General features: G+C 38.4%; 1 protein-coding gene across 1 annotated transcript; it reads left to right on the forward strand.

The window, feature by feature from the left end:
• The first annotated feature begins 419 nt into the window (after window positions 1–419).
• LOC124461619 lies at window positions 420–2,055 on the forward strand. The gene is made up of 2 exons (XM_047013131.1): window positions 420–1,826; window positions 1,888–2,055. Exons 1-2 carry the CDS (start codon window positions 420–422, stop codon window positions 1,897–1,899), a joined length of 1,419 nt encoding a protein of 472 aa, XP_046869087.1. The 3' UTR covers window positions 1,900–2,055.
• Window positions 2,056–20,852: the final 18,797 nt, after the last annotated feature.

A 20,852-nucleotide genomic window follows, 5' to 3' on the forward strand; every position in this document is an offset into this window, starting at 1 on the left:
TCAAAAAAATATATAAAGCATTATGAAAAACTTCGACCAAGCTGGGAGAGGAACCCCGGCCTCCCGATCGTCAAGCGAGCACAATACTGTAGCAATATGTATTAATATTAAGTATATCTTACTCTTTCCCCCAGTGCAATATGTTTAGAATTAAGTATATCTTACTCTTTTCTTTGTTACAAATTAGTATTAAGTTTTATGCAATGGTACAGTACGAGAAGCGTGCTGTCTCACTTTAAAGAAAAGAACAGAGAGGTTCAAATAAAAAGAATGAGAGCGGCTCAGTTTTTATGGAGAGCTCACCAGAGATAGACGTGTTTTACTCGCTATAATTTCAGAAGTGGTCATAGTTAACCCAGTGAAAAAACAGTGAAATAGCTATAATTTAGCAAAGAAAAAATATATATTAAAAAACAATAATGGATTCAATAAATCCTGACGATTTTTCGAAGTCCCAGTTACAAATCTGGTGCAAAAACCTAGGTTTACCAGATACTGGCACTAAAAATGTGCTAGCCGAACGTTTAAACCAACTTAGCCCTGTAGCGAGAGGGCAACATCCAAAAGATGGAGCTGCTCCTAACGGAGGCCTAAGTAAACGCGCGGATCCCCCTGAAAAAGATTGCTTGGAGCACCTAAAGAGCATTTTGTATTCATCGGACGATGGCGCCGGTCAGACGCAAAATTTCGAGGCAGACTTGTTCCAAGGTCAACAGCAGCAAGAAGTAACGGCAAACGAACAGAACGAAGCAGAAAATGGACAGAACGAAGCAGAAAATGATCAAAACGATGCAGAAAGCGAGACGCAGACAGAAAACGAGAGCATTACGAATGAACCGCAAGAAATATCAAAAGCAACAAATGAGAAGTCAAATGAAAAGAGCAACAACGGAGAGCGCAACGCAACAAATGAGAAGTCAAATGAAAAGAGTAACAACGGAGAGCGCAATGGAACAAATGAGAAGTCGAATGAAGAGAGCCAAAAAGAAGAAAACATAGTAATGTACACTTTGGAAAAAAAGCTGGAACTACTTTGCAAAGAAATCGAACTGGTTCGTAGAGAGAACGAGTTTTTGCGCCTTGCTGGCAACCCTGAGTCTGGCCACTCAAGCAGCTGGCTGGCGACGAAGACAGGTGACCAGGTCTTGGCCAAAGATGTGAAAGATTTTGTACTCGATTTTGACGGTAATGGAAATGTTTATAGTTGGATATCTTCCGTGCTTCATTTGGAAAGATCATTCAACTTGAACGAAAATAATTTACGTTTGCTTGTCTTCGGTAAACTAAAGGGCAAAGCTTTGGATTGGATACACTCAAACCCTGAGTGTTTGTGTCAGCCTGTGAAAACCATATTCGATGCCATGGGAAAAGTCTTCGGATCAAAGAAGACCAATGTAATAATTCGAAGAGAGTTTGAGGCACGCAAGTGGTGCGTCGGCGAACCGTTCCTGAATTACTTTAACGACAAAGTTGGCTTGGCTGGCGGCTTGCGTTTGCCGGAGGACGAGATGGTCGAGTATATTGTTGACGGAATACCAGACCGTCACTTGCGAGAGATGGCTTGTATGCAGCGTTTTGGGTCTAAGGATGACGTGTTGGCAGCATTTGTCAACATAGTGCTGCAGCGGGAAAAACCTGTATCTCTGCCAAATGTTTCCGCAAAGAAGAAGCCCACATTCAGGTGCTTCAACTGTAACTGCCTGGGTCACCTAGCAGCCGACTGTAACAAACCAATAAGAGCAACTGGTGCTTGCTTTGGATGTGGTGAAATGGGTCACCGAGTGGCAGATTGCAGTCAAAATAAGAAGAAGCCCGCAGCAATATCAGTAAGTTTGGATAATATAAGAATTGTAAAAGTTCACATAGGTAATGATGTATTTTCCCTAGGATGCCTCATAGACTCGGGAAGCGCAGTTAGCTTAATTAAAAAGGAGTTCGTTTCAGATGAAATTAAATTGGAACCCGGTCCTGAACATACATATTTTGGTTTAAATAAAAGTAAACTTGAAGTCTTTGGAAGTATTTTATGTTACGTTGAAATATTAAATAAAAATGTTTACGTTCGACTACTGATTGTCTCCAACGAGTCTATGGGAAGTCCAATACTGTTAGGTAGAGATTTTATGAAAATATGTAAAGCTAAAATTGTACTGCAGCTTGACGATGATCTGTGTAAAGAGTCAATGGCCGAAAGTATTAAGTTAAGCCATGACTTGAGCAAAGAAGATAATTTTGAAAACCAAATGCTAAATATTGATTGTGACGTGGTAAATTCAAAATATTCTGTTGGCAAAAGTTTAAGTTTCAATGAAACGACAATGTTTGAAAATATTTTTTCTAAATTTTATCTGGAAAGAAATCGACCAAATGAACCAAAGGTTAAATGCGAAATGAAACTCACAATCAATGACATAAGTCCGTTTAGCTGTAATCCAAGACGACTTTCTTATAGCGAAAAGGCTGAATTGCAAAAAATAATTGACGAATACTTAAGCAAAGAATATATTAGGCCGAGTGAGTCAGAATATGTTTCCCCAATCGTGCTCGTAAAAAAGACTACAGGTGAACTTAGAATGTGCGTTGTTTTTAGAAAATTAAACAAGGCGACTTCAAAAGATAGTTATCCTATTCCACTTATTGATGATCTGTTAGATAGACTTGCAGGAAAAACCTTATTTTCGAAACTCGACTTAAAGAATGGGTTTTTCCATGTATACATGCATGAGGATTCAGTGAAGTTTACGTCATTCACGACACCGCTAGGTCAGTTTGAATTTCTTCGTATGCCATTTGGCCTCAGAAATGCGCCGTCTACATTTCAAAGGTTTATAAACAGGATATTTGCCGATATGATCAGGGATGAAAAAGTTATTATATATTTAGACGATATTATGGTAGCAACAAAAGATTTTGATACGCATCTAGAAATTTTAAAAGAAGTATTTGACCGATTGGTTGACAATAAATTGGAGTTGAGATTAGATAAGTGCGAATTTCTGCAGACGAGTGTTAAGTACCTAGGGTATTCGATTACAGGCAAAGGCATCAAAGCTGACGATAAGGGTATACAAGCAGTAAAGGATTTTCCAGTTCCGACTAAAGTCAGCGAGGTTCAAAGTTTTTTAGGACTATGTTCCTATTTTCGTAGGTTTATTAAAGATTTTGCTACTATTGCCAAGCCATTATATGACCTAGTTAGAAAAGACAAAAAGTTCATGTTTGGGAACATCGAACTTAGTACGTTTGAAAATCTAAAGTCTAAGTTAACAGAGGCCCCAATACTTGCGCTTTATAGCCAAATGATGAAACCGAACTGCATTGTGACGCAAGTTCTATTGGTTTCGGATCGATTTTGCTACAAAGGAAAAGCGATGGTAAATGGCATCCAGTTTTCTATTTTTCTAAAAGAACTACCGATGTGGAATCTAGATATCATAGCTTTGAGTTAGAAACATTGGCGATAATTTATTCGTTAAAACGATTTCGTGTATATTTGCAGGGAAAGCATTTCAAGATCGCGACAGATTGTAACTCGCTTACATTGACACTTAGCAAAGAGAAGTTAACCCCAGAATAGCCCGTTGGGCTCTAGAGTTAGAAAACTACGATTATGTGCTAGAGCATAGGCCGGCAACGAGAATGCAACATGTAGATGCTTTAAGTAGAAATACTAACATTATGGTTGTGGAAACTAACTCATTTGAAGATAACTTAGTAATATGTCAGAACCAAGATGATGAAATTTTAAGATTAAAGTCAATGTTAGAAAGGTCTGAACACAGTTCGTATGAAATGCGAAACGGTTTAATTTATAAAAAACTACAAAATGGTTGCCTTGCTTTTACGTACCGAAAAATATGGAGTCACATGTCCTGTTTAAATATCATAATGAGTTAGGCCACACAGGCATAGACAAAGTTGTAGAAGTTATCACAAAGTCGTATTGGTTTCCAAAGTTACGGAAAAAAGTAGAACAACATGTAAATAATTGCCTAAAGTGTATAGTCTTTTCGTCAAAAAATGGAAAACAAGAGGGTCATATCCACAATATACCTAAACCTGATGTGCCATTCGAAGTGGTTCATATCGATCACTTCGGACCAATCGATGTCAAAGGAAGCACAAAGAAACACGTGTTAGTGGTGGTTGACGCGTGTACGAAATTTGTCAGACTTTACTTAGCGAAAACCACAAAATCTAAGGAAGCAATAGAAGCACTTAAAGAGTATTTTAGATCCTATAGTAGGCCAAAGTGCATAGTGTCGGATCGTGGAACGTGTTTTACGTCTAACGAATTTTCTAGCTTTTTAGAGTCTTGTAATATACAACATGTCAAAATTGCAACTGGTTCTCCGCAAGCTAATGGCCAGGTTGAAAGAATAAATAGAAGTCTAGGCCCTATGTTGGCAAAATTATTAGCCTCAGAAGAAAATGTTAGTTTTGGTCAGGCCATAGAGATAGTAGAGTATACCGTGAATAACACTATTCATAGGTCATTGGGACAGCATCCAAGTGTCGTACTATTTGGCGTCGGCCAAAAAGGACGACAAGTAGATGAATTAAAAGACTACTTGTTAGAAGACAGGTCTGTGGAAAGAAATTTGGAGTCGGTACGAGCGAAAGCTAAAGAAAAAGAAAAGAAACTTCAAGAGTATAATGAATGTCTAGCGAATCGAAAAAGACGAGGGCCAAAAGTTTTTAAGCCAGGCGACTATGTGGTAGTTAAAAATTTTGACACTCACAAAGGGGTATCCAAAAAATTAGTGCCGAGATTCAAAGGGCCTTTTAAAATCGTTAAGTGCCTCGAAAATGATCGATACGTTGTAAGTGACGTCGACGGATTTCAGCAGTCGAAGATTCCTTATACTGGATTTTGGTCTATCGCAAATATGAAGCCATGGTTCAATTGGTCAGATGAAACTAATAAAGTTAACGTAAATATAGAGAAAGATGAAAATACGAATGAACAGATAAAAAATAAATACAAACCAAATGTAAATGAAAATTCTATTAAAGAAGAAGTCAGTATGTTAAGCAAAGGTCGTCATAAAGAAGACTAGGATCAGGTGATCCTTAATGTCAGAATGGCCGAATTGTAGCAATATGTATTAATATTAAGTATATCTTACTCTTTCCCCCAGTGCAATATGTTTAGAATTAAGTATATCTTACTCTTTTCTTTGTTACAAATTAGTATTAAGTTTTATGCAATGGTACAGTACGAGAAGCGTGCTGTCTCACTTTAAAGAAAAGAACAGAGAGGTTTAAAATAAAAAGAATGAGAGCGGCTCAGTTTTTATGGAGAGCTCACCAGAGATAGACGTGTTTTACACGCTATAATACCAACAGAGCTACGTCGACACTTTGTAAAGTGCCGTCGAGTTCTGTAGTTAAGCCCGCATCTCATTTTCGCATTGAAATGCGATGTTGTACAACTTCACGTCACACATACACCACGAAGCCTGAGCATGTACCGACGAGTGTACACATACATATGCAAAACGAGAACACACCCTTCAGTACCAAATTGTCGCCGTTGGCGACCGTGGCCATGCAAAAAATTTTTTTCTTTTTTGTTTTCATAATAAATTAATTTGTTTCTCGTGCCTGAAGTTGGCGAGAACCTTGTTCAACCCCCGGCTGAAACTTTTTTTGCCATTTTAAATAATCATTATTTAATATTTTTATAATAATATTGCGTTTGCTCACACGCAGAATAATTGATATATTTGATCTGCGCTGTCTTTATTTCATAGGAATTTTAGCTACGTTACGGCGGTCGCAGAGCAATAATAATTGTTGAAACAATTGCTTCGCGCTGCTTTTATTTCATAGGAATTTAGAAGCGTCGCGGCGGTCGCAGATCAGCTAGAATTATTGAATTTGTTCGGCACATGCAGAACAACTGAAAAATTGTATTTGCTGAGATTCGAAGAAATGTCTCATCATCCAATACACAAATTCTTGGCATCGATTCCAATATGTTTGTTGTGTAACCATTCACTTTAATTTTTCGGTGGGCATTTACAAGAAAAAAACTTTTAGATTTTTTTTTCACTTTTTACTGCATTTACTTTATTTTTTATTCACTTTATTTTGGGAACACATTCGCTCAAGGCACTTATGGGCAAGAGAAAAAAAAATTTATTATTTAAAGACGCGACGGAAGACGGTCCCTGCTCGGGCGCCCGTTAACGACACTTTGTAAAGTTCCTCTTATTTGAGGAGGTCACCTTGCAGTAGCAAGGATTTGATTTACGTCCCCCAACGGCACGCACACCACCCAATCATCAAGACTTTGGTTCGATCTCACGTTATAATGGTTTATTTCCTCTTGTAATCTCTCTCGGGTGTTCTCCACCCAGCCACCTCCCGCTTCGGCCTTCCGGTCCGTTCTGCCCACACTCCCGCTGCTGCTGCCGCTGATGTTGGCGCTGCTGCTGCTGCCGCTGATGCTGCTGCAGCTGCGGCTGATGCTGCTGCAGCCGCTTATGCTGTTGCTGTTAACTTGTATGTATGATCATCATATATAAATCATAAATCGTTCTGGGAACAGGAAAGAGTCGATGCCACGTCTTTTTTCCTGGGACTCGTTCGCCAATTTAGTGACCAGGGTTGGTAACTCGTGCCGATCCTGGACTCCAACTCGCGTCTCTGTGCTTCATAGTGAGAGCAGTGAAAAGCCATGTGCGTCCTCGACGATGACGGCTCTGCACCACGTGCATTCGTCGGATGCCTCGTGCCCGAAACGCTTTAGATAAGCTCTGAAGCAGCAATGGCCGTTCAGAATTTGCATCAGGTAAAAGGTAACTTGCCCGTGACTTCTGCCTATCCACTGCTGTAGGTCTGGGATAAGGCAGTAAGTCCAACGGCCCTTCGCAGATTCCGTCCATCGTTGCTGCCAACGAGCCACATGTTCGCCTCGTATTTCTTGCCGTATACTGGCTAAGGGCGATCGCTCAACCACCGGTGTAGAGTGTAGCGCTCTGTACATCGCGTCTGCTTCGTACACTAGTACAATCGGAGACAGACCAGCGATGACATGTGCAGTATCGTCTGAAATTGTGCGGAACGCACTGCAAATTCTCATTGCGCAGAGTCTAAAAACCGATTCCAGCCCACGCCTATAGCTTTTCATCCGTAGCGCTAGGGCTAGTGCCCAAACAGGCAGCGTACAGGGAAATGGATTTTGTCACGCTAGTTAACAACAGCTTTCTCTCTTGTTTGGGGCCTCTTGTATTGAGCATGATCCTTGCCAGCGCGCGTGCAGAGCTCAGTGCCTTCTGGCACGTATATTCTAAGTGCTCACGGAAGCAGATTCGTGTATCCAGCATTACCCCTAGGTATTTGATGGCCCTCTTAGATGTGATAGTTTTGCCACCAACTTCTATAGAGGCGGTCTCGACTTTCTTCCTCTTGCTAATTAAAACGGTTCAGTCTTGTGGGCTGCCAATTCAAGACCCGCAACAGCCAGCCAACGGCCAATAGTTGCAATGGCGTTGTTGCATTTTTGTTCCGCAAAGCTCCTTTTCCGTTACCACCACCGCGATATCATCGGCAAAGCCGATTATGCCTCTGCCCGGATCAAAATTTAGAAATTAAATTTTCACAGGAGAGGGCCCAGGACTGAACCCTGTGGTACTCCAGCAGAGATGCTATATTCCTCCGAGCCGTCCACTGTCGAGTATCGGAGGCGCCTATTTGTGAAGTAGCTGTCCACTATGTGCAGCAGAATACCCTGAACGCCGAAAGACGCCATACTGTCCATTATACGACTCCATTCAGCAGAATTGAATGCGTTTCTGATGTCGAGAGTCACCACCATGCAGTATTGTTTGGTTCCCCCTTTCCATCGGTTACCAGATATGGCGTCTCTGGCTGTGTCCACAACTGTGCTTATCGCGTCTATCGTTGATCTTGCCTTTCTAAATCCGTATTGGTTTGGAGAAAGTCCACCTCCTTGCTCAATAGCCCTGTTGAGCCTACGCGCTATGAGCGATTCCAATATTTTCCGTGCTGCGTCCAGAAGACAGATAGGCCTATACGATGAGGCTTCTCCGGGGGCTTGCCCGGTTTTGGTAGGAGTACCAGATTCTGCCTTTTCCATCTGGATGGAAAATTTCGAAGGCATGCATTGTATATTTTTATGAACACATCAGGGTGCAGATTAACTGCCAGCCTTAAAGCTCTTTTCGGGATGCCGTCTGGGACAGAAGCTTTCTTATTATTCGTGCACGCTGTTATTTCTATCTCACTGCTTCGAGTTGCCAGTGGTAGCTGGACCTGTTTTTGTGGGAAAAGTGAGCTGACGATTTAATTCTGACTCGCTGCATCAGATGGTATTTATGTTTTCCCGACATCACACAGTGGGCGAAACGGCTGATTTAGCAGCGATTAATTAATAACTTCTGCAAAAATTATGCTATTTTTGTACGGTTTTTTTTGTAGATAAATTTATTACACATCAAAACTAATGAACAAAAATTGTTTCATTCAGTGAAAATATTTGTTTTTATTATTTGTTCCAAGTCAGTGTAAACCTGTTTTATTCTATGTCTGGCCGTTTTCCCTCAATTTTAAGAAATTTCGTTACACATTTTCAAAAATTTTTTTTTTGCTGTTACTTATGATGGATATATACACATATTAAAAAAATTCAAATAAATTGTATAATACATATATTATTAAAAAAGCTCATCGGAAATTTAATATTCTCTTGCATGTGTACTCATTTTCAGCAAGAGTTATGTTTAATCGAGAAAATATATGCTTGTATCTTTAAAAAAAAAACATGTTTCTTTCTTAAAACATACATTTATTTAATCATTCAATATAGAGTAAATATAATCAACTTCAAAAATATTTTATATACTTTTTTTTTAATTTTTCAATTTTACTCCTAATCGGTATCTGATGTTGTGCAATCTGATAACTCTTCTTGTGCGTCTTTACTTAAAATAAGACTAATAATGTCTTTATCTAAAGACTGATCTTTTTTAGAAAATTTATCTGTGGATTTTGCTAACATTGTCATAAATGGGTCCGATGAAATAGTGTGTGAGCCAAGTGTTCCATTGTGTTATTGCGATCATTTTTTCGTGTGTGGTTTAATCGTAACTTTCTCTGGTCTTTATTTCTGGCCTCAAGAGCTTCTTCTGACATCATACCTATCGAAAGGGCAAAGTGTTCTATAATTTCTGCACCGTGAATCAAAATTTTATGGACAGATGAAGATTACACTAAATCGAGAATTTAAAAGATAGTTGACTCCAACTATTTTGGCAGCTAATTTTGCATCATGAAAAAACTTTCTCGCTGTATTGCCGTTATTTGTATTGCCTGAGCCACCTAGCTGGGGAATATCAACCAATATACCCATCTCCTTTCACAAATTCTTTTGTATTTCCAGTTTTCTAATATCAACAGCTGATTTATCTGTACTTCGAACTTGCCAATTTTTAATTATCAGTCTATAGCTAATATGCAGAATGCAATCAAGGAACCGAATCCAAGCATGTAGACTGGATAAACCATATTCGTAGAGATTTTCTTTGCATGGTAAATTTTTAATATCACTGAAATCATTCATTTTTTTTGGAGTTGTACCACATATTCCACAAACTGAAGATGACGATTCCGCAAGAACACTAAATACTTTTCCGTCTATCATGGTCATATAAAATTGATGATGTACTTCAAACTTTCTACAATAGTTGGCCGTATTGTTGTTATTTGGCTTTTGAAATTATTTACAACATCAATAACCAAATCTGCTGTTTCCTTTCGACAAAGCACTTTTAATGGCCTGCAATAACGAGTGGATGAAGGTTTCTCATTCTTCCAAACTTTTTCTGATCTACGAAGTATTTCCAATGGTACCAAGTACACCGAAAACATGTGCTGATCGATCATACAAGCGTTTAAATCATTAAAATTTTGGCGATAAGTTGAGTGGCCACTAATTCCATCACAGCCCCATTTATATATAGCAGTTAGCTGGGAACCATTGATATTCTCTATACTTGGAAAATCTTTATAATCTGCTTTATATATTCGGGATACTGTGTGGTCAAATAAATTTTGTAATGGTACCTCAAATGAATGATCAGTTACTTCTAAACCACTAGGATAGCACAGTTTTTTTCAGACCGCAATACATCATACGTCGGAAAAATATTTGCATTTCTCTTTTTGGTACCACGCTGCAAGTCCGTGTAAGCCTTCTTTGTGTAACCACCATCAATATATAAGGCTAAGGCTTCCTCTGGTGTGTAGTTAATTAAACAACCGTTTATCATCGGATTGAATGAACGATATTACTTTCTTGGGAATACTTTCATCACTTCGCTTTCCACAATTGTACAAACTAGTACTTGCCGCAGAGACCAACTCATTGCTCAGAATTTCCTTGATAATGTCCGACAATTTTCTTGTTTTTCCCTGACTATCTCCCTAACTGAGTTTAGGTCGTCCAACATTTGAAATTTGGTCCACCAATACTAGATCGTCATCTAACCACTCTTGGTTGTTTACCTCAAAATTTTGGCAAATTCGGTGGTTCTCTTTCCATTTCCATGTCAATTTTTTGATGAAATTTTTAATTTTCATGGCAATGTACGCGCATTGTCTTTTGTCGAATTTAGTTTTATGAATAATATTGGTGTATATGTACGTCTCTACCGCAAAAGTTTTTTTTGAAGCATCAGGCCCGTATGCCATATTGTAAAAAGTGCTCGCTTGCATACTGACATTGTTGCTAAAAAAATTATTTCTAAAATAATATGCGGATATATGCAGCTTATTGTGGACAATTTCACTTCGTAGTACACAGACTAATTTTTAAAAAAACATTGATACCGAACCCAGTCGGACCTTAAGGGTTATACTCTACTAAAGTTCAATTTATTAGTAAATGTTAAGACATTTATTTTGTTAGTAACTACATACCTTTTTCTTTAATTTACAGCAAAAGTTCAATTGAAAGCAACAACACTAATTTATACAAATTTTTTTTGGCAACAGCTGATGAAAATTATGCTGACTTCAAAGCTTCACTGCTGTTCAAATATTGGTAGAAAATCGAATCGATTAATGTTTTGGACTATTGAATATGTTAGTAATCGAATGCAAAAACAATTTTGGCGCCAAGTTTTACTTTAAATTTGAATTAATCGGAGCTAAATCAGCCCACTGTGCATCAACGCGTTTGACCACGGTCTGGTATTTCTTTCCCCAGGGATCGTGCTCGGCAGAATCGCAAAGACGCAGGAAGCATTCTCTTTTGCTAGTTGTGATTGAATGCTTTAGATCAGGGCCCGGCACAAAGAGAGCGCTGAAAAGATGTAGTTGTATGTGTGCGCTTGCTTGTGTGCGAAAGTTGCTTTACACTACGCAAATTGCATGTGATGAAAGCAAGAAAAATTAGACATGCGATAGAAAACCTTTTCACACAAATTGAAGGGTTAATTACGACTAAAAAGTGGACCGCGGATTCGCGAAAATCTTGACTTTTAGGTAGCGAGTTAACCCTTTTTACCTACTTTTGCTAAAAATAGATTTTTTGTCCCACTTCCCATTCTTTTTTTTTATCGTATGCATTTCTAAACAACGACAAGTGCACTACTTCGGCCGATTCTGAAGATTCGATGATGTAAGTGGAATATATGCATAATGATAATATGAATGTTTTATATGCTTGTAGGATTGCGTGAGAACCCCTAATGGTATCAGAATGCCGATAACGATATTAGTTTGATAGATATCGATAGATGGTCTATCGAGGAGAGAGATATGCTTGGGTTGCTGGACGAAGAGGTTGTGTTGGTCTCGTTAAATTAAAAGTGTTCAATAAGATGGTTTCTTTTTCTTTTGTTAATAATTAAATAAAAATGATAAGCTAAGGATACATAAAAGCAAAGTGGTGTGAAGAGTATTTTATTTTGGTCCAGTGGACTCAGCCTTTCTACATTTTGGGGCTCGCCCGGGATAGTAACAAAGAGCGAGTGAGATAGAAAACTTTATGAAGAAATCGCGCGTAATTGCAAGAGTGACGCCAACATAAGGAAGCATGAGAGCAAGCGAGACAAAAGAAAATGCGTGCTTTAATTTCACCAACGAAAGACAAGAAAAGAGACGAACACATGAGAAATAACAACAAAGACGAAAAGATGAGAAACGCTTAGAAAGACGACAATTTTGTTCAGAGAGGAACAAAATGAGGAAAAGCAACAACAAAGACGAAAATATGTGAAAGACGAACAACATTCCAAAAGACGAAAATTTGTTCAGAGACGAAAAAATACGAAGCATCAAAAGACGAAAGACGACAAAATTTGTTTAGAGAGGGACAAGACGACCACATAAGACGAAAACCGGAGAAAAATTGAACTTGCTTGGATTCGGCGCTATCCAATCATTCATGCAAGCCAAGAAGTAACCTGGAGCAGAGATCGGACTATAAGTCACACGGAGAGTGGCTGCTAATAAGAGGAGTACCAGAGCGAGACGAGACGACCCAATCCACCACTACATGCACAGTCAGAAGGCATCATCCATCCAACATTGTGTGTGTGTGAGTGAGAAGAAGCTAAGACGTAAAGAAGAAGACCCGTAAGAAAACAACTGCGTAAAGAAGACAACACGTAAGAAGACAACTGCGTAAAGAAGATCATGAGAAACGGATAACATAGACGTAAAATAACCAGGGCTACATCGCAAGTACATTTATTTTTAATACTAACAATAGTTAAAAGTTTTGAAATAAGAGAACAGACGAATTACAATTTTTGAAATAAGAAAAGAAGATTTAAAATTTTAAAATTAAGAAAAGATTTAAAATTTTGAAAAATAAGACATGATTTAAAAGTTATAAAAAAGTGAAATAAAAGAACAGATAAATTACAATTTTTAAAATAAGAAAAAAGATTTAAAATTTTGAAAATAGCGGACGTTGACGATACTATGCGCAGTACGTTCAAGTGGCCCCTACGACACCAGGACAAAGCCTGTTACGCGCGAGCCCAAGCAGATAAGTGCCCACCTCCCACCCGACCGACCGAGGGGTGCAGCCGTATAACGCACGGCACGAATCGCGTGGACAAAATACACAATATAAAAGACAGACAAACACATAATACTATAGCTATATATTAACTAAATGGGATAGGATAGATGTTTTAAGCATATTAATAGAAAACTCTGTGCCGATTACAGGGGATAGACAGCTCGGCTACAGCTTGTAGCCGACTAAATGAATCTGTATCTTTATAAGTAAGACAAAGCTTGACATCGTCAGCATACATAAGCACACGCGAATGAACAATGACTGATGGAAGATCGTTAATAAATAGTGTGAAGAGCAGAGGGCCAAGATGACTACCTTGAGGTACACCAGAAGTCACAGAAATGGAAACGGAAAAAGACGACTTAAAAAGTACCTTCTGTTTTCTATTTGTTAAATATTCTTGAACCCAAGAAAGGAAGAGGGGTGGAAACCCAATGTCGCTCAGCTTAGAAAGTAATAGGATATGATTAACGGAATCAAAGGCTTTGCTGAAGTCAGTGTATATGACATCAGTTTGTTTACCATTTTTGAACCCCTTGATAATTATTGATGTAAATTCTAAAAGGTTAGTGGTTGTAGATCTACGTTTCACAAACCCATGTTGGGATGGCGAAATAATAGAGCTGCAAAAATGTTGCAATTGAGAAGTTATAATTTTCTCAAAAGCTTTCGGAATAGCGGACAATTTTGAGATACCCCTATAGTTAGAGGCTTCGGACTTTTTGCCATTTTTATGCAGAGGAATAATATACGACTCCTTCTAAATAGATGGAAAAGAGGAAGATTCTACAGACAATAGAAACAATTTTAAAATGGGTTTACATAATGCGTTTGCACAGAACCTGAGTACACATCCAGGAATACCCTCTGGCCCCGGAGAATAAACTGGTTTAACTAATTTAAGTTCGCTAAGAATAGAACTTTCATCAATCACTGGATTGAAAATGCAATTAGCCTTTTTTAAATGATAAAGATACGGACTTGCTCGATATTCCGTTGAGGAATAAGTTGTTTTGAAAAAACTCGCAAACATATCGGCAATTGCCTGATCAGTGCTCGCTTTTTTATTTTGAAAAGACAAAAAAGATTGGTGCACAGAGGTCTTACGTTTAGAATTAACAAAATTATAAAATTGTTTAGGGTCAGAAGAAAACTGAAGCTTACACCGCTGAAGATAATTCTTATAGCATTGTGTATTAAGCATCATGAATTTTGAACGAGCGACTGTATACAGAGCATAATCTGATGAACGACGTGTTTTTTGAAACTTCTTATAATATCGTGTCTTCAAATTTTTCAAATTGGATAGCTCCCGAGAGAACCAGGGAGGTTTGTTAAGCCGCTCCAGCCTACCAAGAGGCACACAAGTATCAAAGAGTGAATTCAGAGTATCACAGAAAAAACGAACAGCCGAGTTCATATCACTACGGTAGTAGCAATGTTTTCATTAAGGCTGGCAAAGTCAGTCTTACGAAAGCACCTAGTTAGTGGTAACTCATTTGAACCAAGTAATGGTGAAAGCAAGGGCAAATCAATTTTTAAATTTAATGTAGGATGAAATTTGTCTTCTGGAAGAACAAATGGTTCGATCCTAGAAACCTTACAATAAGAAGAATCCAATACAAAAATAAGATCTAACGATTTTCCATTAGAATTTAAGACAGGATTGACTTGGGATAAAGATAAGCCTAGAAGGCCATCAATAAAGTCATGTGACAAAGAGGGCAACAACGTGGTAGATTCATCTGTTAGTGACCATGCTAAAGCGGGTAAATTAAAATCACCTACAACTATGAGCATGTCTTGACTCGAAACTAAAGAGGAGACAAACTGAATTGCCTCTAAATGATTTAAATATACCACCATGTCTGACAATGGTGGAATATAGGAACAAGTAATGAAAGCATTAAAAGATTTAAAATTTACTTTAACACCGACAAACTCAATCTCCTGGGTACTAGAAAATTGAATCATTTCAGATGATAAAGCAGCATCAACAGCTATCAGAACGCCACCACCTATGCGAGAAATCCGGTCACGTCTGAAAATAGAAAAGTTTGTGGAAAAAACCGATGCATCAGCAATATCAGGTTTTAGCCACGTCTCTGTGAAAGCTAGAATGTTATGCTCAAAAGAAAGAATATCTACATAGAGATTAGGAAGTTTAGATTTTAGTCCTCTAACGTTCTGGTAACCCAGGTTAAAGCACGAAGGTAGTTTTTTGACACACCAGCAGATGCTGATGTGGCAGGAATAGTATTAGTTGTTGTTGTAGGCAAGCGAATCGTTTGCCGATTTTTCATTTTTACAGTATATTCCTTAACTATCCTATCATATGTTTAGGCCAAAAATCTTCTCGACATATAGTGTCGAAGATATTGGCAGAAACACTAATTTTAAAGGACGAAATGTCCCGAGAATAAGAAAATTTAAACTTCTCCACCGCAATATTCGAGACGTTCACTTTTTTCCGAATATAGGCTATTACATCATCAGATGTGACAACAGGGTCTAGCCTAGAAACAAATATATGTTTCTTTGGTGGTATGCCAACGAGAGTCCGCGGTCCTGAAGTGTCAGCCGCATCAGTAACGTTGGACAAGTCACCCACTGCAGCAGTCAACTTGTTTACGGGGCCCTCGATACTTTTAGAACTATCGGCAATTTCCATTGGAATGGGTAATTGCCCAGACACATCGGACACTACAATAGGCATCGTTTTTAAGAGATCATTCCCAGGTGATACCGGTAATTCATTACTAATAGCATTCACAACCGGGCTCTTAAACGATATCAATTGCTGTACATTAGGAGTGGACGGTGCATGAGACCGGTCGGGGACGATAAGAGACGCTGGCGGATCTACAGATACAGAATCACCCCAAGGACTGGTCCTTTTACGTTTCGGGTACTCATTTATAAGCGATAAACTTCTGAACTGAGTCTCCACCGCAGTAAACTCCGCTTGGAGTTTATTAAAACCTGCCCTTAAAGTGTCAAAACTATCTCTAGTCCGCCACATGAAAGAGCGCATCTCATTCTCGACCTCCCTGCAAGCATCACACCCATATTTTAAGCCACCACCTTTAGCAATAGACTCCTTGATTCTGCCTGTGTAACCTGCACACTTAACGTGAACCGCATTGTCACACAACCAACAAAGAATACAATCATGGGAGTCAACCGCATTAGTGGCAACTATGCAATTATTTTTTTAGCAGACAACCATTTTATCAAAAAGTTTAATTTAATTACAAAAGGAAATACAAAAAAATAAAAAATAAAATTTCTAAAGGTAAAAAATCTGTGTATAAGAATATACTGACCAGTTCTGACACAAGGGTTAATGTGCAGAGTAAGCCTTCACAACTAAAGAATAAAAAGAAATGAAAACACAAAAACAAAAACACGTATCACAGAGTCGCGGGTAGGCAAAAGACGAGAGCGCAAATCAATCAAGAATATGAAAGAGCGGGAGAGCGCGTCAAATTGAACACATGCAACAACAATTTGTACGCAAGAGCGCGAGAGTTAGTTAAAACGGTAAAGACACAAAAGCAAAAGAGATAAACAAAACAACAACACCGCTAATGCAAGTATTGTTGTAAGTTTTGATTTTATTTAAATTTAAACAAAAACGACAGCAAGAATTCGCGAAATGAAAATAAAATTCGGATGTTGGAATTATTATTAATTAAACCGATAATTTAAGAGTTATGGAAAAGTATTTAGTCGCGAGAAAAAATAAAAGTTGATAAGCGCAAAAAAAACACGTCCGTCCTCTGCAACGAGTGAAAGTTTTTATGAAAAGAAGATTTAAAATTTTGAAAATAAGAAAAGAATATTTAAAATTTTGAAATTAAGAACAAAAGATTTAAAATCTTGAAAATAGGAAAAGAAGATTTAAAATTTTCAAAATATGAAAAGATTTAAAATTTTGAAATTAAGAAAAGAAGATTTATAATTTTGAAAATAAGAAAAGATGATTTAAAATTTTGAAAATAAGAAAAGATGATTTAAAAGTTTTGAATTAGAGAAAGAGAAATAAGAAAAGACGAACTACGAGTTTTGGAAAATAAGTAAAAAAGAAAAATTCAACAAAGAGGAATCAGAATATTTGTAATCATATAAACTAACATCTAATTTAAACACTAATTTAAATTATTTTGTAATCAATATTTTTACACATGTTGTATAACGAGATCACCGAACTGACCGTCGCAGGGTTAAAAGAAAAGTTAAAAAAACTAAATTTAAGTGTAAAAGGCAACAAACCTGAATTAAGAGAGAGATTATTTTCATATTTTGATTTAGACACGAACGAGGAATCCTTATGTTCAGGAGCTAATACCAGTATTCAAGGCGAAGTTGAAGAAGTTGAGAGAGAAGTGACAATAGCGTTCACATTAAAAGATATTCGTGATTCGTTGACAGAGTTTGATGGGAGCAACAAAAAGGATGTACTAGAATGGCTTTCAGACTTTGAGGCTACAATGGAATGATCTTCAGAAATTTAACTTTGGTAGACAGCTGTTGAAAGGAGCGGCTAAGTTGTTCGTAAATTGTCAAGAGGGTCTAACAAGTTGGAGTAGCCTTAAGAGCGCGAGTAGAAAGAAGAAATACAACAAGAGTCTGGTTGAGTACTTTTATCTAATGAAGAGTATAGAAAAAAGCGGCAGCTTAGATGAGGAAAGCATTGTCGAATACATCATTGAGGGTATCCCTGACTCTAAAATGAATAAAAGCGTTTTTTACCAAGCGAGAGATTTGAAGGAATTACGAGAGAAACTAACGATGTACCAGAATTATGCTTCCAACCAATCGAGGAGTGCTTTGGAGGATTTCAAATGCTTTAAGTTTGGAGGAAAGAATCACATCGCTAAGAATTGTAAAGACGATTTCAAATGTTTTAAATGTAATCAGATGGGCCACAAAGCTAATCAGTGTGAGACGAAGAATACAAAGGATACAACGAAGACAAATACAAATTATCAACAATTGACACTTAAGTTTAATCGTTCTTTTAAGGACGTTCCAATAGGCAATGGAGAATTATCTGCTCTGTTTGATTCGGGCAGTGATATTTCCACCATTAGCGAGAGTACTTATAAGGAAATAAACCCGGTTAACTTAAACCGTGAATGCAACGAGGTAATTGGCGTAGGAGGAAAAAAGATTTGTACCCTTGGATTTTTTAACGTCACTACAGAGTTAGACGGCAACGTCGAGGAAATAGCCTTTCATGTTGTTCGAGATAAAGATATTTTGTACAAAGGAGTAATCGGAAATGATGTTTTGGAAAACTTAAATGTTACCATTGGGAAAAGAGGAATTGTTTTCCACAAAGAAGATGAGATGCCAAAACCATTCAGCACTGATAAGCAAACCGAAACAAAAGTCCCAGATTTGCAAAAGACGGTTGAAATTATGACGATGACCTTAGAAGAGGGTAACCCGTGCCGAGAAATGAAGACTGTAGTAGCAGAAGAGATCCCAATTCATCAGAGGCCAAGACGTTTGCCATATCAGGATAGACGATAGTTCGTCAAAGCTTTTCCAAGCACTTATGTCCTGTGGTGCTAGCATCGTGGAAAGATGGCAAGAATATAGTATGCTGTGATAATAGAAAGTCAAATCCGAAGATAATACGACGCAACATTGAAGACCACGATTTTGAGATCAAACATCGACCTGGAACTAAGATGAAACATACAGATGCTTTGAAGATGACTCGTTGTTTAATGTCCGAAGAACAGCTTAAAGACGAAATGAGAACGACATATGATCAAGAGTTAAAGTCTCAGTTAGAGGAAGAATTATTTATTGAGTTAAAACGAGGAAAAGATGAAATTCGTAGAAGAGCAAAATATGAGAATATTGGGGAAAATGAGGTCCCAAATAGGACCAATACCGTAGCAGAGTACATGAAGATGTAGTGACCATCATTCGGGACGAATGAGGCTGTAGAATGGCCGAATGTAGGATTGCGTGAGAACCCCTAATGGTATCAGAATGCCGATAACGATATTAGTTTGATAGATATCGATAGATGGTGAATCGAGGAGAGAGAGATGCTTGAGTTGCTGGACGAACAGGTTGTGTTGGTCTCGTTAAATGAAAAGTGTTCAATAAGATGGTTTCTTTTTCTTTTGTTAATAATTAAATAAAAATGATAAGCTAAGGATACATAAAAGCAAAGTGGTGTGAAGAGTATTTTATTTTGGTCCAGTGGACTCAGCCTTTCTACATTACACATTATTTTTGCACTTGTGCTTTAAATTTTCAATTAAAAATATTGTATCATAATATTTTTGCAAAAGTTGCCAGTTACATAAAAAGAATGAAAGCATCGAGCAAAGCGACATAGATGTGCTTGCGTCGAAATGCTGAGGGCAACTAAATCAACCCAAATACTCTGTGTGAGGACTTCAACACGCTCGTCTGGCTGCCGCTATATTGTCGCACCACCAATGTACAGCCGCATAGGGGCGTTTGAAAAGTTTTCGACGTGTCATGCTAGCGTTGCAGACTGTCTCAATGCTATGCATAATACTGTTCGCCATATTTTCTGCGCTGTTTTCACTTGTGTTGAACAGCAGGTTTCCACGGAAAGCAGGAATGCTCAAAGTATCCACTCTGAATGCTCCCTCGCTTATAGTAGTATGGTGAGGTGTACTACGGCCAATGGAGAACAATATAAATATCGCATACTTTCCAATTGGAAAATCGCACTAGTGGATCGCTTACAAACGTCAAGTCTATTATTGATACCATACCTGCTCTGTTGAAGGTTTTCTTGGACCCTGTGTTGAGTAACGAAACGTTGAGAGTCGTCAGAGCCTCAAGGGGCAAACGGCCTCTTCTATCTGAATGACCTCTGCCCCATTCCGTGGCCCATGCATTAAAATCGCCGCCAATTATAACTGGGGTGCGGCCCCTAGCATCGTCCACTAGTTCGTCAATGACCTCTCCAAATCTAGCGATGGATAAGCTGGGGGGTAGGTAGCAACTATATACCCAGTAGCTACCGCAGATCTACGCTCTGACGAAGCCATCGTATGATCGCACATTAACCAGAGGTGCTTGGAGTGCGCTGCAGTTCCAAATAGAAGCCTTGTTTGTCGAGTCTGAGACCCAGCCTCCAATACTTTCCATTCTGTATGGTTCGCTGAGAATTGCAATATCTGCTGATACTTCGCGGATTGTTTGATGCAAAAGATCTTGAGCCGCAATTCAATGGTTCAAGTTCAGCTGTATCACTTTTATTTTAGGCGTCATCTTAATTTTTTCCGGTCCCCCTCAACTGAGGGCATAGCCGACTATCAGCTCTGTGGCCTATTTTGGCCCTGTCTACGCCTGCTTCAATACAAAGGAAGCAAGTTTCTGACCCATCGCACTTTGCAGCCTTATGGCCTGGCTGTCCACATTTGAGGCAGCAGTTCGACCTATCGGTTTTGGCTGCTGCATTTGGGTGTGTAACAACTCGTAATTTATAGTTTAATTATACTTTATTTAAATATTAATTTATTCTTTAGTTCTTTGTACATCTACATTTGTTCGCTGTCACGCTCCAAGCCCCGAGCGTTGCCACCTTACGTCCGATATCTCTTCGATATTCGTTATCGGTCTGGCAGGGTTGCCACACCTCTCCTTTTCTTATAAGCTTCAGTTTTAACCCGGTCTTCGGTTTCTCTAGAGTTGAACGTCGAGTCGAAAGATACATTTGCTCTGAAGATGGATCGGAGAGTATCTCTTGAGGTTGATCAGGAATCACTGAATATGGTGATGA

The sequence above is a fragment of the Drosophila willistoni genome, unplaced genomic scaffold, assembly GCF_018902025.1.
Source record: "Drosophila willistoni isolate 14030-0811.24 unplaced genomic scaffold, UCI_dwil_1.1 Seg569, whole genome shotgun sequence".
NCBI classification, from domain to species: domain Eukaryota; kingdom Metazoa; phylum Arthropoda; class Insecta; order Diptera; family Drosophilidae; genus Drosophila; species Drosophila willistoni.